General features: G+C 41.8%; 1 protein-coding gene across 5 annotated transcripts; it reads right to left on the bottom strand.

The window, feature by feature from the left end:
• Positions 1 to 690: 690 nt before the first annotated feature.
• On the bottom strand, positions 691 to 26,168 carry TRIM6 (tripartite motif containing 6; the record flags this gene model as incomplete). 5 transcript variants are annotated; one of them, XM_084894201.1, is made up of 13 exons in its annotated part: positions 25,731 to 26,168; positions 25,173 to 25,268; positions 24,290 to 24,520; positions 21,218 to 21,240; positions 20,176 to 20,276; positions 19,975 to 20,001; positions 8,333 to 8,799; positions 7,600 to 7,695; positions 6,748 to 6,978; positions 4,495 to 4,517; positions 3,188 to 3,288; positions 2,881 to 2,907; positions 691 to 1,886 (listed from the first exon to the last, which is right to left on the bottom strand). In XM_084894201.1, the coding sequence occupies exons 1-13, from the start codon at positions 26,160 to 26,162 to the stop codon at positions 1,270 to 1,272; spliced, it is 2,472 nt and encodes an 823-aa protein (XP_084750327.1). In that variant the 5' UTR covers positions 26,163 to 26,168. The 5 variants fall into 5 exon arrangements, with proteins under 5 accessions (XP_084750327.1, XP_084750328.1, XP_084750330.1 ...); XM_084894202.1 differs by lacking the exons at positions 19,975 to 20,001; positions 20,176 to 20,276; positions 21,218 to 21,240; ... (1 more) ...; positions 25,173 to 25,268; positions 25,731 to 26,168 and adding an exon at positions 14,504 to 14,763; XM_084894204.1 differs by lacking the exons at positions 19,975 to 20,001; positions 20,176 to 20,276; positions 21,218 to 21,240; ... (1 more) ...; positions 25,173 to 25,268; positions 25,731 to 26,168 and adding an exon at positions 14,450 to 14,531.

Here is a 26,168-nt window from a genome sequence, read left to right as displayed (position 1 = left end):
CAGTGAGTCTATTCCTCATAATTTGAAACTGATTATAAAAGTAAGAAAAATAAAAGTGAATTGGATGGTACATAGGGTGCTATGCTCAGATGTTTTAGCACAAGGAAAAGCCCAGAATACCAAAAGGCTGTCCCTAGACATGGGTTCCTCTGCTGGATAGATTTGGAAACTCAAATTTTTGTAGTTTTTTTTTAAATTTCCAATAAAGGGTCATAAAATAGTACCAGCCTTGCCATGGCCAATGTTCTCAGTGGCTAGAGCTCCAGCCTGAGCACCAATGGGTGGCTAATTTGATTTCTAGTCAAGCTCGAAAAGGCATTTACTTGGATACTTGGATCTCAGATTTTATCCCTCTGGGCACACGTGGAAGGCAACCAATTGATATGTTTCTCTCACCTGGATGTTTTTATATCTCTTTTTTTCTCCCTACTTTCCTTTCACTTTCTAAAAATACTATATATATATATATATATATATATATATATATATATATATATATATATATATATATCTCCCCTCAGGTGAGGATTAACAACAACCACCACAAAAGTCATAGCCTGGGTGTAAATTCTATAACACAAGACTGGTACTGGAGTGATCTTGACAAGTAGCTTCTGAAATCGTGCAGGACCTTTAACTAGGCACTTTATATTGAGTGACAGTTTCATACAGCAATCTTAAAGAGTTGGGTACAGTTTAAAAATCACAACTTACGTTTTATTAAAAAAACATATTCATTGTTATACACCATGCCAGATAAGCGATTTAAAATAAAACACTCTGAACATAAAATTTTTACTCTGGGTACATTATGACATTTGTTTTTCCTCTCAACTGATGACACTGCTGTATGCTAGGAAACAAACAGACATGCACTCAAATACTCCTTAGTTGTTCTTGGTGGTGGGTGGGGCGACTATGGATTATCCTAAGGCCATATGTGGTTGCAGACAGGTTTTTCCATACCTCTCAAAATCAGTGATAAAGGAAATTATGGAGAAATATCAGGGCAGAGATGTTACACCAATAATGCTCTGTCTTTAAGAGGTATAATATATCTGACACTGAGAATACATAAAAGGGTAACTGGGTAAATAAGATTCACTTCTAACTTAATCCAGAAAAAAATTGCAAATCCCAAGAATTAGTAAAAGTTCTAAAGAAAAGAGACAACAAGAGAAGGTTTGGAATGTAGATATCAACTCTGGTGCAGGAGATGGGCCCCAGGACAAGGTTGGTACACAGAAGTGGGTGAGGGAAAGAGAACATTCAGGAACTTGGTGGGCACAGAGCCATCGGAACTAGGCAGTTCCAAGGATTGAAATAGGGATAAACAGTCTGGGAAAAGTGACATTTAGAGAACTTGTAGATGAGTGACCCATGGTTTGTGACATTAAAAAATGAGACAGTGCTTGCTTCATAGTCTAAGAATACCCCAACTCGGCGGGGAGGTACAGCCACGGAAAGAGTCAAGATCTTGGGATCAGAGGTGGCAGAGTCTTCAAAGGCATTGTACTCAGATTGATTCTGTAACCCTACAACCCAGTAGCCATTTTCAGGTCTAAATCTGGAGTAAACCTTTTGACAAAGTGTGTCTGGTCTAACACCAAACTTTTTATTACCGAAAGCCTTTTGATAAATTGTGTCTCGTCTAACACCAAACTTTTTATTACAGGAACGTTTTCTGTAGTATATCCCCAGGATCCAGGCAGTCTTCTTGGACACATCTATTTCCCAGTAGTGTTTTCCTGATGAGAAATATTGGGAGCCCAAAACACCATAATTATAATACTTCATAGGCCAAATTGGCACAGATGCCAACTGTCTGTGATCCTCTGAAAGGGTGAGATTCAAATTTAAGTTGAATGGATTAAATGTCATGTCCACTGCAGAGAAAAAGAAAAAGATAAGATTAGTTAGATTACAGGGATTGGTTTATCTGGGGACTTGGAGAGGGAACTTGGAAGGTGACTAGGAAGAACTTGTATTGATGATTGGACAAGCGGGGTAAAGCTCTGGAGTAATCCTAATATTTAAAAACCAGAAGTCAGCGCTGCTTCCGCTGCAGATGGGATACCCCAGCACTGACTGCTGAGGGTGCTGTGAATCAGGGCCAGCAAGAGGACTGAAGAGAGAAGCAGGACTGATCCATTGCCTCCATGGCAGCTTTTGATCAGCACTTGCCTCTCTCTTTCTCTCCCAGTCTGACCAGCATCCATGCCACCATTTCTCTCCAGACCTCCACCTTCTGATCAGCCCTGCCTTTCTGATCAGGCCCTGTTGATAAGCCCAGAGATGCTGACTGGCATAGAAACTGACCAATCAGAACCAAATCAGGGTGAAGTGTGAGGAACCATTGGCTGCCTAGGTGGTGGGGCTTTTGACATTGACTGCATAGAAACCAACCAATCAAAACCAATTTGGCTGGCAGAGTAGGGCAGCTGGGGGCAAGATCAGGTCAGCAGGGCAGGGCAATTGGGGGCAACCAAGCATGCAGGGGAGGGCAGTTGGGGGCGAGATCAGGCCAGCAAGGGAGGGCATTTGGGGGTGATCAGGCAGGCAGGCAGAGGAAGTTAGGGGCGATCAAGCAGGCAGACAGGTGAGCAGTTAGGAGCTAGTGGTCCCAGATTGCAAGAGGGATCGGGCCTAAACCAGCAGCCAGACATCCTCCAATGGGTCCCAAATTGGAGACGGAGCAGGCTAGACTGAGGGAACCCCCTCCTCCATGTACAAATTTCGTAAACTGGGCCTCTAGTGTATTATATACATGTATTGGGAAGTGAGGGAAACACGTAGGGTAAGATCATCAGATCTCACTGAAACCACAAACTCTGACAGGGGATCAGAACACAGTAATTTGAAGACCCAGTAACTTCTTACCCCAATAGTACTGGACACATGTGAGCTCTGAAATGATAAAAGATTTAATAATGTTGGTTAGAAGCAAATGATTAAACACTGATAGCTTGTCTCTGGAATAGGGGAAGGGGAGAAGACTGTGAGGCTCAGAGAATGAACCAGAATCTAGCCATTCTCCCTTAACCACATCTCCATTAGCAACATCCCTTCTCTGAACACCTCCTTTCTATCCCCATGTGAGACTATATCAGACCCTGACCCACACCTCAGCTTAGTCCCTAACACCATAAACATCTTAGATCTACACTCCTGCCCTGCCTCTCCTCACCTTTAAACGTGTGCAACATTCCACTCAGATCTGGAGCACGGAATCCATGCTTCAGTTTTTTTGAAATAGTTTTTGGCTTCTTCAATGTCCACACCTCACTCCTAGGGATGACAAAAAAAAAAAATAAATAAAGTTGATCCTACATCTCATACCTTTTTGTTCTTCCTCTCCTTTCATACCCTTAATGCACTTGAACCTGATTCTCTGAGAAGCCTGAGGAGGGGAGAAGGAAGTCCCCTGCTACTGGAACCAGAAAAAATGTGTGCATGTCTACTTTCCCAGTTGCCCTCTGTGTGACCTTGGGAAAGCCTTCACCTCAAAGTAAGAATTTGTTCTTCTAAAAAAAATATATAATAATTAGCTTTTCCTGTGATACCCCATGGAATGAATAGGAATTAGATGAAATAATGTATAAGAAAAGCCTTTGCTACTTCTAAAATGATATGTAATATTTGTCATTTTCCACAAAACAACGAGTCTCCCATAAAGAGGCCCCAGATGTGGGTTCCAGACAGATCAGTGGTGAGGCTGCAGATCCTGACTGGGATACAGGTCTCCTTTTTGAAAACCTTGAAACCTGTGCCCGAGTCCAAAGCCTGAACAGTGGTATGGCCCACAAATAACATTTGAGATGTCAGGTATTCTGGGAAAAGTTAAAAACACTTGGCAAAAGAAAAGTTGTCTCCTGAGCAAAAATGGTTAGACTCTCATGTGTTTGTAAAGAACTTGAAGCTGCCAGATGAATTGGCAACTTCAGACACAAAGGCTACCCTTTCCTACTTAAGCTTTTAAAATATGTGAATAAACAATATTAATTATTGGCACAAGGGTCAAAGCCACAAACCACAAGGCTAAGCTCTGTTTTTGGAATTCTAAAGAGAACCTTGTAGAATGGCCTGGTCTCCTCTATTCCTGTTAAGCAAAGTAAATGTAAAGGTGCCGCCCCATAACCTATTTTAGAGCTCAATGAGGCCCTGTATATGATAAGGACAAGCATCTATGAAATACAGGAACCAGAGCAAGGACAGAGAGTGGATTGAATGTAGTAATAACAGCCTGATAGTGAAAGCCCTTCTCCCTGTTATCCTTACTGGCTCTAATTGTGAATTTCAACCATTAAATTCACTACCATAGAATCTGGTACATTCTCAATAAATATGGGACACTTAAATCCTAGCAATTTAAAATAATACTACATCTAACTTTTCTTGCTTTGGGAGAATTTTCATTCTGGTTGATGACCAAATAAGTCTCATGACTACAAACCTTTCTTCATAAATACACCACTCCTGGTCACCCATACGCACCATTTCATGATTCCACTCTTGTCCTAAGGAGAAGAAAGAAAACATGAACCAAGGAGCGTAAATATTAGAGCAAGACTAATGAAAGAAAAAGTAGAAAAATGATAGAAAAATAAAAAGTTATTTGAAAATATCAACAAAATTGACAAACCTTTAGCTAGACATTCCATGAATAAAAAGAGAGGGGAGGAAAATTACTAAAATAAGGAATTAAAAAGGAGACATTACTATTGACTTTATAGAAATCAAATATTATAAAGATTAGCGACCATTGTATGCCAATAAATTAGATAACCTAGATTAAATGAACAAACTCTTAGAAACACAGACGCTACCAATACTGATTCAGGGAGAACTAGAAAATCTGAATGTACCTAAACATGTAGAGATTGGATTGGAAAAATCTGATAGATCAGAAACATGTAGAGATTGAATTGAAAAATATGAATAGACATGACACACGTAGAAATTGGAGTGGATTTTCAGGAGAAAAAAAAAATCCAATCCCAGATGGCCTTACTGGGGAATTCTACTAAAAGTTTAAAGAATAAATATAACAAATAATTCATAAATTGTTCTCAAAAACTAGAAGAGGAGGGAATACTTCCCAACTCACTCTATGAGGCCAATATTATTCTGATGCTAAAACCAGACAAAGACATCACATGAAAGGTAAACTATAGGTCAATATCCTATGACTATAGAAACAAACTGGTAAACTAATTGTAGAAGATTGAATCCAGAAAAATAGAAAAGATTATATATCATCGTCAAGTTTTTTTATTCCAGAGATGCGAAATTGGTTGAATATAAAAGCAATCAATATAAAACATCATATTAATAGAACAAAAGATAAAAAACACATAGCTATTTCAAAAGACAGAAAAAAAATAATTTGCCAAAATCCAACGCCTTTCATGATAAAAACAAAGCCGAAACCGGTTTGGTTCAGTGGATAGAGCGTCGGTCTGCGGACTGGAAGGTCCCAGGTTCGATTCCGGTCAAGGGCATATACATTGGTTGTGGGCATGTCCCCAGTAGGGAGCGTGCAGGAGGCAGCTGGTCGATGTTTCTCTCTCATCGATATTTCTAGCTCTCTAACCCTCTCCCTTCCTTTCTGTGAAAAATCAATAAAATATATTAAAAAAACAAAACAAAACAAAAAAACAGTAATAACAATAAACTAGAACTAGAAGGGGACTTCCTCAGCCTGATGAAGACACCTAAGAAAAACCCACAGCGAGCAAACATCATACTGAATGATGAAAATGGAACACTGAAAACTTTCCCCACTGAGATCAGGAACAAGATGGGATGTCTACTGACACTACTTGTGTTAACAGGGTACCAATGGCTCCAAAAGAAGTAAAAAGCATTTATATTGGAAAGGAAGTAAAATTCTTCTTTATTAGCGGAACGCATATTCTGCACAGAAAACCTCTTCCAGTTTTTTGTTTTTTTTTAAATTTTAACTCACACACAGGTGCTGTTGATTCCAAACTTCACATATCTAATCATTGTCTATTATGTTTCATCATGTATCCAGAATAATATATTCCATAGCAAAGAAGAAACATAGCAGCAACTCAGAATATCTAAAACAGAATCTCTATTCACCACACCATATTGTTTTCTTTCTTATGCCCTCTTGTCAAAATGATTAAGGTACACATTCAGTCCCATTCCCAAATGCTTAAAACATCTTACCAATTCGTCATTTCCATATCCTTAACTTATTTTGGTTGTCTGCATTTCTACATCATTACCACTATGGATTGATTTGTTTTTGAACAATATGTATCAATATATAGGGTGTCCCCAAAATGTATACATACTTTGAATAATTACTAATTATTCAATGGGTTAAATCTGAAAAGAAACATCAATTGAGCTATCAGAAAAAAGTGTGTATACATTTTTTGCGGACTCCTTGTATGTGGCCTTACTCTTAATGCCACTGGCCAGGTTTACAACCAAAGCAATGTTTTGTTTTCTGTATTATCAGAGAGTTAAAAAAAAAAAAAAATGTGTCCAGAGAGATATTTCTTTAGTCACAAATGGATCTGACAGCGCAAATCCTGGCCTTTGAGTGTTTCATGATTCTCTTTTCTTCCCTCTCTGTTGACTTTATTCTTGGGCACTCTACAAGGTCAAAGGAACTTTTAGTGTCAACACCAGGATTAGAGCCCCAGGGGACAGAAGAGGAGGCAATTTAGAGGGTGTTTTAAGAATCTCAGATTGGGTCACCCTTTTTACCTGCAGCAGCTCCAAGGCTGACCATTCACTGCGACGCTCCAGATCTGAGATGAGCTCTTCCAGCAACTGGCTCTGCTGAACCAGTTCATTCTCAGCCTCAGCTAAGTCATGCAGGGTCTTCGTCTCCTCTTCCTCCAATTTCTGCAGTTCTCTTTGCTCTTCACTGTCCAGGATGCTTCTAAGCTGATTAAATTCTGTTTGTATCCTTTGTCTCTCAGTCTGTATCTGATTCTGAAAGGTGAAACAAGAGAGAGAAGTAAGGAGAGCCTACTGTGAAAGGGATTAGGAGCCAGGGGAAAGGATTTTTTTTCAGGGAGTTCTAACCAGGAAAGGATTAGAAACAGGGAAGCAATTTTGGGGAAAGCTGTTTTCCTTTTCAATATAAACCAAAAAGGCCTCAGACTCTCTTATTTAGCCCAACCCTGGAACAAATGTAAAACTGGGGCGAGGTTTAGGTTGTAGACAGCTGTCCTAGACATTCATGCCTTCCCACACTCTCACATTTGCACCTTGAAGTTTGTCTTCCTTCCACTGGAGGTGTGAGAGCCTCACTGGAAAACAGGAATGGAAGACAGAATTCTTCAGCCTTCCTCACCACTAAGACTGTTTTTTGCTCTCAATTCCAAATATCTGTGTGTACCATTTGTAATTGTAATGTAGATATTTACGTGTAACATCTACTCTCCTGCCCCCACCCCCAACAGAGACAGGACAAGGAAGAGAACTAACCAAATGGCTTCTGGACTCATTCAATGTCAAGGAATGAAGAGGAAAGGGCTTCCTTGTGATTGGCATGGAAGTTCCTGCCAAGATTCCTATGTCAGAAATTACCCAGGAAGAGTCTCCTCCTACCTTCCAGGAAGTTCTCTCTTCTCTGATGTCAGCACCCAACTTCTCAGCTTCCTGATGCTCCTTCCTCAGTCTGTCCAGAGTTGTCTGGAGCTTTTCCTGTGAGAGAGAGGGGAATCATACCAGAGTCAAGCCATGGTCTTTCTTAGCACCTGGAAAGAGAATAAATGAGGAATAAACAAGCCTGATCTCAGAAGAGACTGGTTTACTATTAGAATCTGGTGATTATAATCTATGACCCTGGGAGAAAATCTGAGGAGCTGAATGTTTTTTTATTCCTAGGTGATGAAAGTCACTACCTCCTCACCAAGAGTAGCTTGATTTTTTCTTTCTTTTTAGAGTAAATATTGATTCTATTATGGCCAAGAAAAGTCCTATTCTCTTATTGAAAGTCTTTCCACATCCCATCCCCAATGTTAACAGCAACCTTCCTGCTAGGCGGAGCAATGAGAGCTAAACCTGTGAAAGAAATTCTCCATCCACATGACGAAGGAGAAAAGAGGAAAACGTTTCACTCTTGGCCAAAGTCTGTACTCAGACTCATACTTTATGTAAATGGAAGGAATACACAGTGATGTCCCTCAGGCTTGGGAAGCCAAGCATAGGGTAAGTGACACATGGAAGGAAATTACAGGAGTCCATGCTAAGATGCTGTGGTGAGTAAAGTAGGATGGAAAGGTGAGATTTCCCACTGAGTACAACCTTTCACCTCATCTCCCTCCATCCTGGGCCTTACCTGGTATTCCTTGACTATCTCCTCCATGAGGAATATCTGATGACCACGGTGTTCCTGGGACCATTCACAAAACTGACAAATAGCCTTCCTATCCTCTTTACAAAAGAGTTGGAGTCTCTCTCCATGGCTCAAACAGAGATCTTTCATCTGCCTTTCCTCTGGGCTTAGCTTGACCTCTTTGACTCTCTCTATTATGTTGGCTAGATGCTGATTAAGCCATAGGCTTCCAAAAGAGTATCCGACTCCACACACAGGACAGCTGCTTTCCCCTCCTGGGCCGATCTCTGGCTTCTTGTCAGTGATGCAGGCTTGGCAGAAGCTGTGGCCACAGTTTAGACTCAGGGGTTCTGTCAAAAGTTCCAGGCAGATGGCACAAGTCACCTTCTCCTTCATGTTCACTAGGAATTCTAAAGCCATGGCAGCTGATCCCCTGGTTTCTTCCCGAGGCTCTTCTTGCTTAAAGATTCCTGGATGGGTGGGCAGATTGAAAGGATATGGTATAAGAATGACACAAATAAAAGGGATGCTAACTGTGCACACTTTCAAGATTGGCCAAGGCTGAAAAGCTGAAAGACATAAAAAAAAAAAAAAAGAGAGAGAGGGGAAAAGTGAATTCAGTGACTTGGGTAAGCCACCTATGCCTCAGAGTTTTTGCTTTTCTTTTCTTTTTCTTTCTTTCTTTTTAAAAAAATATATTTTATTGATTTTTTACAGAGAGGAAAGGAGAGGGATAGAGAGTTAGAAACATCGATGAAAAAGAATCATTGATCAGCTGCTTCCTGCACACCTCCTACTGGGGATGTGCTCGCAACCAAGGTACATGCCCCTGACCGGAATCGAACCTGGGACCTTTCAGTCTACAGGCTACCTTTAGCTTTTCTTTCAGCCTGGAATGATCCTTCCTTGACATTTGCATGACTTACTCTTATATTTCACTGAACTCCCTTCTTGCATGTCTAATATGACTAACTTTTCTACAGCACAACCACCAAAGCATCATTTGGTGTATTATTTAACATCTTTTTCTTATTACCACTATATAATATATGACATCCTTCCTTAAATGTCCTACTCCTAAAGTGTAAGCCACACATGGACCAGGCACTTGTCTGGGAACACAATACTAAATAAATATGTAAAGAACCTCACTTCTCCATAGGTGATTAGACTTCCTTTTAAAAATCATTGTTTTATCTTTCCTTTAATTAGGAGTTCACTGATAGGTGAGCTTTGGGACCACAGTCTGTCCCACACAAAACCCTCTCATATTACTCCTCAGCAATACTGATAGAAATAGCAAGGACCACAATAGGGAAGCAATCTTATTACTAACAATTATGAACCAGTTACAATTACACATCACTTTGACCTATTTATTCCTCATGTAAAAATCCTTAAAAAATAAGAATACTCTCTTTTTTTCTGATCTGTACATGGAATCCAGTGACTTACAACGATTATACAATTTAGTAAGTGAATTGGAGTGAATAGAATGTTTTCAGGGTCCTCTTTCAGAGGTCTGGTAGGTATGATAATCAGCACCACACAGAATTACACATTTTGGGAAAATTAAATAGGAGATCATAAAAAAATCCCATTTGAATAAGTAAGGATAAGGCTGAAAGATAAAAGATGAGGAGGGAATATGGAATGATAAAGAGGAAAAACATTTTAGGGAGAAGAATGCTCTATTGATGGAGGACACAGCATCTTCTACTAATTTTAGAACTCCATTGTGGCTGGTGTGCAGAGAGCTGCTAGGCCTTTTGCAATACAGGAGCCTAGCAGGGGTCCTCAAACTTTTTAAAGTGGGGGCCAGATCACGGTCCCTCAGAGAGCTGGAGGGCTGGACTATATGAACTACTAATTCCTACTGTAACACCTGGGCTGCACTCACTGCCCAAAAAACCTGGCGGGCCGCATGTGGCCCGCGGGCCATAGTTTGAAGACCCCTGAAAGGGTCTCAAAATGTGACACTTCTTAAATGACATAAAAGTGACAGTCTCTTGTTTACAAAAGACCTGTCATGGGGGGTATAAAGTAATTCCTAGATCTCCTTGCAAACTCTCATTAGAGCTCACCTGGGGCAGTCATGCCAATGTGCTATGTCTCCTATCTTATATGCCTTTGCTAAATTAAGTAAACCTGGCTGGCTTATGTCCTATTGTCACATGAGTAGGAATGGCAAACCGAACCTGGAAGTATAATGGTGGTCCATCAGCAGTAGCATAGTGACATTGACTCTTACAGCCTGGGCTAAATTTGGACAAGGAGCGGTAAGGTAAGGGAGAAGACCTCAGTGGCTATGAATGTCTTGATATGTCTTCTAATGGACTAAAATTGTGTCCCTCACACAAATACGTTTGCCTTTGTGCATGTAGCCTTATTTTGCATTGAGGTTTTTGCAGATGTAATCAAATTAAGATGAGGTCATACTGCAAGAGGGTAGATTCTAAATCCAATGACCAGAGTTAATATAAGAAGAAAAAGGGTTCACAGACACATAAAAAAGAAGGCCATGTAACAATGGTGGCAAAGAAGGCCATCAAGGCAGGGACTGTTGAGATGGCTGGAAACCACCAGAAACTAAGAGAGAGGGGGGACAGCTTCTCCTCAGAGGCTCCAACTCTATCACTACTTTGACTTTGGACATTTGTCGTCCTGAACGGCAAAAGAATAAATTCCTGATGTTTTAAGCCATCTAATTTGTGGTCATTTGTTACAGCAACATTAGGTTATTAATATAGTTGAAAGAATTTGATAGTGAAAGATCTGAGATGTGTAACAAACTATAAATCTTCCCCTTCCCCTTGCTCTATAAAGAAAGGATGGGGATAGAATGAAAGCTGTATAGAGATATCTGTAGGCCTAGGAATCTGCCCACTTCTCTAATGATTCATGAACTGAATCTGATGAGGAATAAGACTTCCATGAATAGGGGTTGAAAGGAGCAATCCAGCCAATGGTACAGAAACATAAAATTGTCTAAAGTCTGTAAACTATTAGACACTTTCTGTGGTGGCAATTGATTAGATCAGGCTCTGGTGACTAACAAAAACAGGGGTTTATGTAACATGATAATTTCTACCCATGATTACAATGGAAGATCAATGAGCCAGCCACAAGTGTGCACTTCTCTGTTATCTTTTATTCTGTTCAATATCCAACCGATGCTGAAAAACACCAAGAACCTGCGGAGAAGAGAGTAACAGAGCATGCTTTCTCCCACGGAGCTGTGGACCTCACATCAGAGTGGGACTACAGGAGTTGATGTCAAAACACCTGTGGTCATAATGATCACAGAAAGAGAAAGGTACAGAGAAGCAGAGCCCCACACATGGCCAGGAAGTGTCTCCAGCAATGTTTAAGAGTGACTCAAAAGCTGAGCAGCAGTCAGGGAGTTAGAGAAAGGAACACAAGTTACATCTGCCTGATGGAACTGACAGGTCAGCTGGTTACCCTAAGTGTCAGACACCTGTATCCCACAACTGAGTATTCTCCTCACATCTGGACTTATAATAAGGCACAATCCATGCCTCTCTGCAGGTTAGATAATAAAATGAAAGTGTTTCCTGGAAGTGAAGTGTAGAAAGGATTTCCTTTGAAGTTTTCAGACACTATCCCAGATGATTCCCTTGGTGTCCTGGATCATGAACTGCCAATGGGGAAAGTAGGATGTGTTTTTGGCATCCAAAGACCAGGTGAACTTAGAAACACTGCAACTGCCCCTCCCTATTCATCTAGGCTCAGAGTCTCTAATTCAGCCACCGCTTAAGAGTTCAAGGTTAAGCTGAAGCCGGTTTGGCTCAGTGGTAGAGCGTTGGTCTGCGGACTGAAAGGTCCCGGGTTCAATTCTGGTCAAGGGCATGTACATTGGTTACGAGCACATCCCCGGTAGGGGATGTGCAAGAGGCAGCTGATCGACGTTTCTCTCTCATCGATGTTTCTAGCTCTCCATCTCTCCCCCTTCCTCTCTGTAAAAAAATCAATAATGTGTGTGTGTGTGTGTGTGTTTATATATATATATATATATATATATATATATATATATATATATATATATATATGAGTTCAAGGTTAAATCTCCTCCACATTAATGACCCTTCTCCCCAAGAGCTCTAGCAAAGTTTTCAGCATGTCACTCATCCTAATTCAATGTTTTAAAAACATTATCCCATAATCATAGTCATTCTGGTGGCAGCTGCTTTGACATCAACTCCTTTTTTAATTTAAATCCTCACTTGAAGATTTGTTCATTGATTGAGATATATATATATATATATATATATATATATATATATATATATATATATATAAAATCTCAGTTGCTTCCTGTATGCACCCCACATGGGCATCAAACCTGCTACTCAGGTAGTGCCCTGACTGGGAATAGAACCCTCAACCTTTTGTTGTAGGGGACAATGCTCCAACCAATAGAGCCACCCCAGCCAGGGCTAGTCACCTTCTTGTATACCACATCAATTATTTATAATTTGTTATGATCTATCCCCAACTAGAATGTAAGCTCTTATTTGTATTTGACATGTTTTGCATGTTGAATGGATATTCAATGCACTTTTTCACAGCAGCAGCCTGCTTTCATTCATATGAATTCAATTTTTTAAAAAAATAAGTAAGTATGTCTATTTTATCTCATGTGTTAGGCCTTGTTCTTGACCCTGAGAGACAATATGTGGGCAGTAATGGACCCTCTCCACGGTAGGCATAGATTCCCAGGAAGGCAGTAACAGAGACATCTGAAAAGTGAAAGTATAGGATAGAATGGGCATGTTTGAGAAAATTTGTGACATGTCAATGGTGTGCAAATTATTCCCTAATGACCTTAGGATGATACATGTTCAGTGTCAGAACAAACTTCTTTTTTATTTATTTTTAAATATATATATATATATATATATATATATATATATATATATATATATATATATATATATTAAACTTCTTAGCAAGATCATTAAATCTTTGGTCTCCTTCTGGGCAATAGTCAAACCCTATTAATGATCTCTGAACAAAGAAAAACAGTAAGCAGCAGAGATAACAATCAATGCAAAGGTGTGTTTAGGAGCTCCGAGGCAGGTGAGGACACCAGTCAGGGTCAGTGAACTCCTGAGGTAAGAGCAGGCAGGGCTATTCAGGGAAGTGCGAGCAGAGCCCTGAGAGTGAAACTGAGGAGACAGGGGAGAAAAGGCAGCCTCAGAGCTCAGGGGCAGGCAGCAGACCCATCGTTAGCCTTCTGTCTTCAGACTGGCCAGCAGCTGAGGGTGTCAGGAAGGCCACGGACGGCACCTTGGTGGTGGCAGGAGGGGCCTGAAAGAATCAGGTTCAATATTACCCCTGGCCATGTCCCCAAGACTCCATTCTGTCTGATGCCCCATACTGGGGGCATGGGCTCTCGCACCTCGTTTACAAACGGAGTGGAGTAAGTAGAAGAGACTTTCTGTTTATCTCTTTATAGAGAGAGAGAGGAAGGGAGGGGGAGAGAGGGAGGGGGAGAGAGAGGGAGGGGGAGAGAGAGAGAGAGAGAGAGAGAGAGAGAGAGAGAGAGAGAGAGGAAGGGAGGGGGAGAGAGGGAGGGAGAGAGAGAGAGAGAGAGAGAGAGAGAGAGAGAGAGAGAGAGAGAGAGAGAGATTACAGTTCCCTTCAGCAAGATAGGTAATCAAAATCATAGAACAGAAAGAGGATGGGGATGAACTCATCCTGTTTTTTATTTTTTATTTTTTTATTTTTTATTGATTTTTCACAGAGAGGAAGAGAGAGGGATAGAGAGTTAGAAGCATCGATGAGGGAGAATCATCGATCAGCCGCCTCTTGCACAGCCCCGTGCCGGCAACCAAGGTACATGCCCTTGCCCGGAATCGAACCCGGGACCTTTCAGTCCGCAGGCCGACGCTCTACCACTGAACCAAACCGGTCCCGGCTCATCCTGTTTAAAATAAGGGTCCTTCCAGGTAGCAAACAAGGCCCACTGTCTGTTTAACACTCTTTTCTCTCAAGATGTCCCTTTCTAGACGCTGCCCTGTGTCTGCACTCAGAGTAGGAAGCCTGCAGCTGGCTTTTCTTCCCTTCAGAGCACATCTGCGCCACAAAATGCCTCACCTAACTTCACCTAGTATCTCTGTCCGCGAGTCTCCTACACACCTCCCCACACACCTTCAGGTCCCAGCGGAGAAGTCTTGACTCCAGATTTAAGTGGTGAGGAAAAGTCGGGGCGGTTCTGGTCAGGGTCCATTCTCCAACCCGGGGCTCAGTCTGCAGGAAGTAGTTCCTTCTGAGGAACTGGCTGAGAAGTGAAAGTGAAAGTGAAAGGGGACAGAGCTTCTGGGCCAAATGGTGGCAGTCCTTCAGGGCGATGGCAGGAGGAATGCTTTAACCCAGTGTTTGTAGAAGGGTGGGTGGGGAGGGAAGGTTTGCCCCAGGGGACATTTGGCAAAGTCGGAAAGTTTTGGTTGTCCTCACTACAGGGAAGGCTGCTGCCATCTAGTGGGGAGAGGTCAGGGATACAGCTAAACATTCCGCAATGCACAGAGCTCCCACAACAAACACTTATCCAGGCCAACCTTCTCTACCAATGTACTATGTATTAAAATAGAAAATAATGGTCACTTCTGAATACTCGTCTTAGGGTGTCAAGAGTTCCGCTGGTGCATTACTTGCAGTTGCACCTCTAGAAGCCAGAAATGGCTTTGCTGTAATCTGCAACTGGTTCCATGAGATTGTGCTTGGAGCTCCAGGTAAACAAGAGATAGCACAGAAGTGCGCAAGGGCCACACCATGGAGACACGTTTATATGGGCAAAGGGAGAACTGAAATTACCCGGAGGATGATAGCAACCATCACAAGAGTAAAGTGGCAGCTTTTGTTACCAAGTAAAAGGGTTTGTTAGACACCAAAGCCCAATCAAAAGGTTTATTTTGAAGGAAATGACACCAAACCCAGAGTCCCAGGTGAGCTATTGCTCTGACACCTGGCGCCCTGATGGCTTCCAGGTGATGGGTTCTATAGGTGGAAAATCATTCATTATGGCAACTGAGGGAGTTGGGATTGTGGGTTCTGCTGGCTGGTCAGGGCGAAGGCGGGGAGAAGTCGAGCACTGTATCAGGTCTTAATGTCAGCCAGAGCGTCATCCTGTCTGGTGTCATGGGGGTGTGATCGGTGGGGTGGTTCCTCTTTGCTGGGCCTGGAACTGAAACACAACTAAAGTCTAGTTTGACTGAAACTCTGTGGTCAATAGATTTGAGGCTTTGTTCCAAAGATATTTTGATGCTGTCTAGAAGCTCATTGTCCTGATGGCTTAATCACTAAGGGGATGGACATGCAAGGGAGAGGGAGATGGTGAGTCAGAGTGCTAAATGGGGCCAGTTTAAACCAACAGGAAAGAAAGGAGAAAAGGTCACATTGAAGAAATAATATTTCTGCTTCAGTTTTTTAGGTCCCTCTGGTTTATTCCCATTATTTCCCATAGCTCCACACTCTCCCAAAGCTGAACCAAGCCATGGCAAGGATGTAGAGCAATTGAAGTCAGATGTAAAATTGGAACTATCATTTTAGAAAATAGTTTGGCAGCTTCAAAAACCTTACCCATATAGCTACCATAGAGCCCGGCTATTTTGCAGCTAGGCAATTAGACAAGAAACTAAAGCATGTGTTTACTGTTCAAGTTTTACAAGAAATGTTCACAACAGCTATATCTGTAGTAGCCAAAAGCTGGAAACCACCCATATTTGCATCAATAAGCAAATGGGTAAGTTTTTACAAACAATATAATTGTATTGTTTACAATAGAATACTACATGGCAATAATAATAATAACAATCTGGAGCATGACAGAAACAGACAACAAAACTGAAGGATTCTTTTTATATAAACCTCTAGAGAATGCACACTGAGACAAAGCAGACAGTGGTTGCTAGGGGATGGGGGTGCAGTGGGCAGAGACAGAAGAGATTACAAAAGGGGAGGAGGAAGCATTTGAAGAGGGTGGATATCTTTCTTTTCTTTTCTTTTTTTTTTTGAGGGTGGATATCTTGATTGTCTTGATGGAGATGTTTCACAAGTCAAAACTTAAACTGTAGACTTTAAATATGTGCAATTTACATGTCAATTATATCACAATAAAAATGTTTAAAAAGCCCTTCACTCCAAATTTTTTTTCTTTAAAGTACAATAAAATGTAAATGGCAGCTCTAGCAAGAACAGGTTTATTGAAAAATTTAGGATTAAGTATACCACTTGCCTAAGACTCTGGCAATAGCACTGCCCTCACTCGGTCTTTTCCTTATGAACCTTAGGCTACAGGATGGAATAAACAGCCCAGAAAAAATCTGAGATCCTGGATCTTCTGGAATGAGGAGGAGGAGTTGCTTAAGGTTCCAGGCCACGAGGCCACTTGGCATCCACCAAGATCTGCATTTTCCTCCCCTGGAAATTGCGTGTGGCTAGACATCTTACAATCTTTTGGTATTTTGGTGGGGCCACATGGCTATTCTCAGTAACAGAAAGTTGTGAGCAGAAATTATGACTTCCACATAAGAACTAAGGACTTCAGAAGCAAACTGCCCCCCCAGTTTTCTTTGCCTTTCTGTTCTTTTTGATGTTGATGGCAATACTGTTTTCGGATGGCAGAGCCACAGATGGAGCTTGCCCCATACATCCCTTGTGGAATAGTGCCACTCACCTCCTAGTTATATTCATGTTTCTTTTACATAAGCAATAAATACATTTATTTGATCCATTTTGTTTTGGGGTTTAGTTTTCATAGCAGCTTAGCCTACTGCATCACGCCAAAAATGTCAAGGCCAGGAGGCCCCTGCCCAGACACCCTCCCCTACCCCCCAGAGAAAGCCAGGGCTGCAAACTCATTCTAATTTCTCCCCTCATCTCACCTATAGCATCCCAGCAAGCACTTGATTTTCCTATTAACTAAGGTCATTCACTAGGTACCTCCATAGGGAGAGGACAGCTGGGCTAACTCCTTTCACCTGAAACTTACAATATGGGAAAAGAAATGAAAAGGGCAGTTACAGATTCTTTTACCATCATCTCTTATCCCCCAACTTCCATCAGCCACATGGGCATTGGTTTGCATCCTGTCTCCTTTCATATTTCTTCTGAATAAAGTCCAGATAAGAATGAGTGTGCATTTGGCCTCTGGTCTCCCACAAACTTAACCTCCCAAATGAAACCTTATCTTAGAGTAACCCAGTACTGGACTTTTACTTCATCTCATACAGACACTAACTAACTAGAGCTGAGCCAGGAGGATGAACTAATAATTCCTCAAACCACAATGGAACTTCAAATGTCCGACAGCCTGAGGGCTAAAGACAGGGACCAGACTATGCAGTCTATTCTCTGGCCATGACCCATTTCTATGATCTTCTAAATTATAAATTTCTAGATGTTCAGATCCTCTTCTCTCTGCCAGCACCTTCTACACAAATGCCTCAGAGAGGTAGAGGATCCACGTAGATATACAAGTAACATCTTCCGTATACTAGAGCCCCCTTATGGGGAGAAACTGCACTACAGGATAAGCTGTCCAGTTAACATGTAATGCGAGCCACATATATAATTTAAAATTTTCTAGCATCTACATCAAACAAGCAAAGTAAAACAGGTGACGTTAATATATATTTTATTTAACATAATATATCCAAAATATTATGATCATTTTATATTGTACTCTACAATATAAAAATAATTAATACAATATTTTATATTATTTTTTGAACCAATGGTGTACATTTCACACATATAGCATGTCTCAATTCAGACTAGTCACATTTGAATTGCCAGTGGCCCTTGGCTACCAACTGGACATTAGATCTAGTCAACTCTTTAATATGTGTTTCCACACTCACTCCACTTCATAACCGCTTTTACAGTTGGCGCCAAAAGCATATAGCATCTCTCTACCCGAGTCATCACTGCTCACTCACTGGCTGTTCATATTGAGCATAAAGGAAAGGGGATGTGGAGAAATGGAAAGAAATCATTCTCTTCCTAAAATAATCTATATTGGATGGATCCTTTTCCTCTTTCCTTTTAGTACTTCAATGTACTTGAGAGATTTTGTTTTAATTTTTTAATTTCTACTGTTAACATTTTAAGATCCATGAAGGATGGAGTAAAAACTGGTCAGCATTTCTTTAATTTTAAAACTTCCAAATTTAACATATTAGGCATTAGCACTCTTATGCCCTTATACAAAAACATACATCAGTTTCTTTGTTCATTGTTTGCATTTTATAAAACCTGTGATATTATAAGAATTTAAAGTTACAGGTCAACTTCTTTCATAAATAGAGATAAAAATAAAATCTAAGTCACGTATTAATAAAACAAATTCAGTATTGCACATGCAAAATGATAGTGTCTTATTTCAGGAATCTGTATTACATTTAAACATTGGAACAAATCAATGTACTCCAATAACAGAATAAAAACGACACAGGATTATCTCAATCAGCGACAATATCTGTTGAAATTCAATTATCCATTTAGAACAAAAACTCATATCTAATTAAGAGAATGTCCCATATTTGATCCTCTGCATTGACAAAAAAATACCATGGTTAATAGTAAAAGGCTGAAAGTTACCCCTCACCCATCTCTAGAGATGTAATTACTTGAAGGATGTTCATTGTCACCACCAGTGCATTCTAGCCCTGAGTAAATGTTCAAAGAAAAGGGAAGGAGACTGCAGAAAATAGGTAAGAAAGGAGACTGAGGGGTGGATGAGCCTCAAAGGGTGCTTACTGCTCAGATATGGGCGAGGGCAGCAGAATGTTCAAGAGCTTGGGCGTCGCAGGGTGATTGGGACCACACAGTTGCAAGGATTAAAATATGGGCAAAGAGTGGTAGGAAAGTAATACTTAGTGAAGGTGTAGATGGGAAAGCCGTGGTTTGTGACATTAAAAAAGGAGACAGTGCCGGCCTCATAGTCCACGAAAACCCCAACCCGGCGAGGGGGCACAGTCATGGAGAGGAGCAGGGAACTGGAAGAGTCCTCGTAGGCTCTATATTCATGTTTGTGGTGCAACCCGATGACCCAGAAGCCATTCTGAGGTTGGTATCTGGAGTAAACATTGCGACTGTTCCCAAACTGGTTGACAGAGAATGGAGGTCCCGCGGCATCGCTGCACACGCCCAGGATCCAGGCAGTCTTCTTGGCCACATCCACTTCCCAGTAATGCTTGCCTGAGGAGAAATGCTGCAAGCCCAGGATGCCACAGTCGTAGTGCTCTTCCAGATGAGAGCCAGGCACAGTGGCACCCACAAATCTCACCTGTCTCCGGTTTTTCGACAGGACAAGGTTTAAATTAGCTGTGTGTGGATTCAGAGTCACGTCCACTGTGGGAAAAGGTACCAATTCAGCAGATGGCAAGGGGTGCAGGGGTCTTATGACACTGAGAAGAGGAAACACGGAAGTGGGTGGGAGGAATTGAAACTATGTGGTGGGGGAATGGGAGGAAGTATCACCAACTTATACCTCTGTGTGTATGGGGGGCGGGGAGCGGAAAGGGGGAGATGTGTGGAGAGGGTGGGATTTGCTTGGGAAAATCCCCATGTAAAAGAGGATCAGAACATGGCAGCTTAAAGAGGTCTATGATTCTACTTACCCCAGTAGCTTTGGACATCTGTCAGCTCTGTAATGACAAGAAGTCAATCATGTGTAGAACCAATAGGCTCTGGTTGGTGTTTCTTGCCTTAACCTGACTCTCAGCCGCTATTTCCAAATACTAACTCATACCCTCTGCTCTTTTTATCTGTTATTACTACAATCATCCCACATCCAAATTCTGTCTCCTCCATCTCCTCACCTCTGAACACTCGTAGCATCTTTTTCAGATCTGGGGCCCGAAATGCACTCTTCAGCTTGGTGGGGAGATCCTCCGGCTTTTTCAGAGTCCAGTACTCACTCCTAGGGAACAGACATTGTGAATCTCCTACATGGCTGACCTTGGGTTCCCCCAGCACCACTGTCCTTCATCTCCTAAGCCCATGGGGGAACCTCAACACTTTCCTGAAGAAAATTAGCATCATTCACCAGAGAGTCCTGACGCTGGGGCCAGAAAACCAGAACAAGAAACTAGCTTCTCACTCTCTGTAAATTTTTATAAGATTTAACCCCTCAAAGCCTCTTTTTATGTTTGTTTGTTGTTGCTTTGCAAGGGACCAGCCTCCATATTTCACATGGACCTGGTGTGTGGGCAACTTTAGATGTCACCTTTAAGGGTGAGATTCTGGAGTATTGGATAGAGACTATGTGTTTTGATCTCAGGCCAAAATCACATTTCTCAAGACTCCAGGTCTATGTTTTTATAGAAATTGAAAAAAAAAGAGGAAGTGTGAGGAGAACTAGGTAGCAAGATATGAACTGTTCCAAAGCCAAGGGAGAAAGGGAAATTCAAGGAAGATGTTCCAAAAGCTGAATTATGGACTCTGGGATAGGACAATGTAGAGAGGAAACTTCCCTCTGATAAAATACAGGCGCAATGGGAAGCCCTGTGTATTCTGACATAGCCATAAACTACTAGAATCAGGCACAGAGATTTGTGGAAAAGGATTCATCACAGGGCATTAGGATAATCAATGATACGGTTAACCCTTTATCCTTAAGGGCACTGCCGTTTCCAATTTGTGACCTCCCATTACCTAAATTATCCTACCATAGAAATCAGGCCATTCCCTTTATTTTGGAAGACCCCAAAATTCTCATAATGAGTAACTTGAGACACCAGTCCTAAATCTTCTCTGTCTTATGATTCTTTTCCTTTTCAACTGACCACAAGGTAACTCTATGAATGGTGCAGAAATCTTTTGTCACTCCAAAGGAACCACCTCGTGTTCTCTTGCACATACCTTTCTGTGACATCACTCACGTCCTAGGAAGAAAAGAGACAAGTTAAATCTAGGAGTCAAAAGCCTTGTCCTCCAGTACAGCCTCACCCAGATTCCTCATCCCATCCCTACCACCCCATTATATGATGGGAATATAGAGACCACAAGGTAGAGATAAGAACTTGAAAGTACACTGTCCCTGAGACCCTAATAGGGATGTCAGGAAATGATGACTCATTCATTGGTATCTTTATTTTTACAACTGTGTGTGTGTGTGTGTGTGTGTGTGTGTGTGTGATGTTACATATGTACATTACATATGTATATTTGCCAGACATTGTGCCTTGCCCTATCCCATGCTAAAGCAATAATTTCTGTCCTCTACGTTCTGGTTGCTGAGGATACAGGGCCTTAAATGCGTTTCTTTTTTTTAATATTGTTTTTAATTTTATTTATTGAGTTTTTTTGAGAAGAAAGAGAGACATTGATTTGTTATTACACTTATTTATGCATTCATTGGTTGCTTCTTGTAATTGGCCTGACCAGTGATCAAACCCACAACCTTGGTGCCTCAAGACAATGTTTTAACCAACCTGGTAAGGGCAATTGTGGTTGTTTCTTAAACCTCATCTCCTCTGTCTCTGCTCCTTTTGTTGAGTTAATCCATTTTTTCTTGAGTTCAACACATAAATGTGGATTCCCAACTCTGTACTTCTCAGATCTCTTACACAGTCCAGTTATGTCGGACTCTATGTATGTCATTTCATGGTTATGTCACCATCTCCCATTTACAGTATTTATAAAAAAAAAAGTTCCATCATTTTGATGTATATACATATGTGCTTTGTTTTATTATTTATTTACCACAAGTAATGGTCAGGAATTGTTATCTTTCTTTTAAAATTTTTTTACTGTTTCACTTCATTACTGCTGTGTATGTGCTCCATGTGAGTGATGTGGTACTTATGTAGGTGGGTTCTGACTTACAGCAAAAATCACATTATGTCGTGCCGTAGGAACAGATCTCTGATGTAACCCAAAGACCTATTGCATACCCCAGCAAATGAGCCATAGGCATCACTAACTGAAGATTTTTTATAGAAAATTTACTTTTTCTGTAAACATGAGGTCTCCTTTACTATCTCCCACCTTCTTCAGTGATACCACCATCCATGCAGTCACCAAATTTAGGTAAAGTATTGACATAAAAACCTCCTTATATTCACACTGATGTCTCATCTTAGACCAAGCCAGTTCATTGCACACAATTAAACTTGTTAACCACCTGCTTTTCTAGGTCATTGCTGCCACTACCTTCCTCATTTGAATAGAATTACTTTATGGCCTATTTGGTCTAACTCCTGCTTTATAAACTTCAGTGACTGAAGAAAAACCAATGGTTTGATCTATGTAACTACTTTGATTGCATTTAACAGAAACACTGCTCAAATTGGCTCAAATATGGAAAGTGGTAGAGGTGGTGGATGTGCCCTCTTATACCAAATATCTAAAATTGCAGCAATTTTAAGGCATGATCCAGGTGCCACTGCTTTATTCTCATCGTTTACATTTTGAAACTTGAAAGCTGCCAAAATCTTAATGGGCAACAATGCCACACAGACATGGAAAAGAGAAGGAAGAATGTGTCTGCGGTGGGCAAATTCTAGGAAAGTGGACTGTAAGAGAAAACTCAAATGAAAATGTCCATGGAATCTGGCTGGCATGGCTCAGTGATCAACCAATGAACCAGAAAGTCAGTTCGATTCCCTGGCTTGTAGGCTGGATCCCAGGTGGGGGAGTGCAGGAGGCAGCTGATCGATGATTTTCCCTTCTGATTGATGTTTCTATCTTTCCCTCTCCCTTCCTCTCTCTGAAATCAATAAAAGCATTTTTCTAAAATGTTCATTGGGTAGCCATACTAATGAATGTGAGAGCCTAGACAGATAAATTCATGATGCCTCTGTTCTTACAAAGCAATGTTTACAATTTGAGGAGTCTGTGCAGGGGCTAGAACTGGGGGGCGAGGAGTGAGAGTATGGGATAGAGAGTATATGTTTTGATTTCAAGCATTTTGATCTCAAGCATAACAAAAGGGTAACCCAACATCAAAAATGAAAAAAAAAGGGCAAGAAGAATAAAATGAAGATGTTAAATCAGAAGCAATCAATGAAGAAAAGCTTCAACAGGTAGAAAGTAACTATCTTTTGACCAAGAATAGGTAAAGAAATGAGTATCACACTGGCAAAGGAAGAGCAAGAGGAAAACAAGTCAAGCAAAAATAAAGAAGGGCCTGAAAGTTTCAGAATGTCACAAGGTGCTTTCTGCAACTTCATAGTCATACTGTTCACTCTGTAAAAAACAACTCTTCAGGTTTTAATCTCAATTCAAGCTCTACCATGGAAACTCTCTATATCGGACACCTTGTACCCTCCCGACACACACACATACACCAGAGCTCAGTTTTGTGACTTAAAAGACCAGTACAAACTCCTATTACAACATGGTAAATGATTCTGCCCTAGAGAAGAGAGTGAACCCAAAGGACTGGTGATTACATAAGAATCTCTGAGCACTTGAGCTTGGTATGTGTTTATCTGCTATGAAAGTGAGTGAAAGCACATGACCAATCATAATAGAGTATCATCGACAACAGGTGCCTAATGGCCAGTGATTCTCAACAGGGAGCAGTGAGAGATAGTCCCTCCAAGGGATATTTGGCAATGTCTGGAGTGTTTTTTGATTGTCACAGCTGGGTGTGGTACTTCTGGTATCTAGGGGGCAGAGGGCAGGGATGCTGTTACATCTTACAATGTACAGGGCAGTCCCTCATAGTAACTTTCTAGCCCAATAGGTCAATAACATCAAGACTGATTAATACTTCAATAGAACACCAATGGACACAGTAGATTTCCACCACATTATCAACTGAACTTTTGGACCACTTTTTTATATATAATAAATACAAGTGAGATATAATAGGGAAGAGGTACCCCAGGGTCAAAGGAATTTTATTTTTGCCTCCATCAGGATATCAGTCCTATGTCAGAATGATAGTCCTTCTCGTCCTTCTCGGGGCTCCTTCATGAGTCTTACCTGCAGCAGCTCTACTGTGGACCCCTGACACCGATGCTCCAGATCTGAGATGAGCTCCTTCAGTGCCTGGCTCTGGTGGACCAGCTCATCCTCTGCCTCTTCCATAATATTCAGCCCCTTCCTCTCTTCCTCCTCCAGTTTTTTCAGTTGCCGCTGCTCCTCTTTGTCCAGGATGCTTCTCAACTGATTAAACTCCTTCTGGATCCTGTGTCTCTCAGGTTCCAGCTGATTCTTTAAGGACATGGAAGAGAGTCTGCTAGTCTGTGGAGCTGAGGGTCTCCTCTCTAAGGGGTGGGAAGTCAGGCTCAGCACTGCTTCCCTGGCCAGGTCTCACTGGTAGAGGACGAGTGAAGGGGGAAAGTCCTGCAGAACCTGGTCTTCCTTCAATTCTCCCCTCCACTCGTCCAGAACATTAGCCTCCGATGGACTTTTTGAGGCCTCCCAGATGTAAACTGTGATTCCTGGGTGAGGTTTAGATTTCAAGCAGCCTCCCCGGTCTCTCATGCCTCTCCATTAGCCTCCCCATCCAATTTTGAGTGAGGAGATAGGAATGATTGGCCTGTATCTAACCTGTCCTTCCAAGTTTCAGAGCTTGAAACTGTAGAACAAAGTCCAGAATCAGGAATTAGAAGCTGCCAATGGCCATGGTTCCTCTCCTATGTGACTGTGGTGAAAAACCTGGATTCCCTTTTAATATATTCATTTCCTAGCTCCCCCCTAGCTCTCCCTTGCCCTGCACCAGGAACAAGAGCTTTGTTTGGAAGGGTTGCAGAGAAGGACGAGGCAAACTCGGCAAAGGGAAGCTCTTCTAGCCAAACTGGGGACAGGACCAGCTTTCCTTGTTCTCAACCCCCAGGACACCTTCAGGAAGAGTCTCTCTTACCTTCCAGGATGTCCTCTTCTCTATGATCACAGCTTTTAGTTTCTCAGCTTCCTGCTGCTCTTGCCTCAGCCTCTTCAGAGACTCCTGGAACTTCTCCTGGAAGAAGCACATCAAATCAAGCATTAAATGGTCTCAGTGGCTAGACATAAATGGATGGGACAGAGCATGCTGATCTCAGAAGAAACTTGTCCCACCCTGGACTGAAATCTGAGACAGCCAAGGTATACACAGGGGATAGGCACCAGGGCGATTTTGTCCCAGAGAAAGAACTTGACCATGAAGTCCCTCATGCCTTCTCATTGCCACCATCTCCCCCCACACTCAATGCTCCCAGCCTCCCTTTTTGCCCCCAGCAGCATCCTCTTCACAAAAGGACATGCAGAGCTGATCCTGGGCAGTGAGAAACTGCTAAAGTCTCTATTCTTGGCCAGGGGGGATTTTCTAGGTTCATTCCTCTATCTAAATGGGAGAAGACTACAAAAATTAAATTAGCATAAAATTAAGATTTCCTGCCAAGAACTCTGTTCCTTCCCACGTTCCCTCTACGTGGGCTCCCACCTGGTACTCCTGGGCAACCTCCTCCATGAGGAACGTGTGGTGGCCGCGGTGCTCCTGAGACCGCTCGCAAAGCCAGCAGATCAGCTTTCCATCCTCCTTACAGAAGAGCTGGAGTTTCTCTCTATGGTGCGCACAAAGGATCACCTTCAGCGGCTCCCCTGAGCCCAACACCACCTCCCGGAGCCTCTCCGCTATGTTGGCCAGGTGCCGATTAGGCCGCAGGTTCCTGAGCTGGTAGCTGGTCTGACACACGGGACAGCTGCTTTCTTCTTCTTGGCCGATCTGCAATTCCTTGCTGTTCTCTGTGATGCAGGCTTGGCAGAAGCTGTGGCCACAGTCTATGCTCAGGGGTTCCTTCAGGAGCTCCAGGCAGATGGGGCAGGTCACTTCATCCTGTATGTCCACTAGTACTGCTGAAGTCATTGTAGCCATTCTCCT

Source organism: Pipistrellus hanaki (assembly GCF_964339955.1).
Source record: "Pipistrellus hanaki genome assembly, chromosome: 9".
Lineage (NCBI taxonomy): Eukaryota > Metazoa > Chordata > Mammalia > Chiroptera > Vespertilionidae > Pipistrellus > Pipistrellus hanaki.
This window is presented reverse-complemented; position numbering and strand designations above follow the sequence as displayed.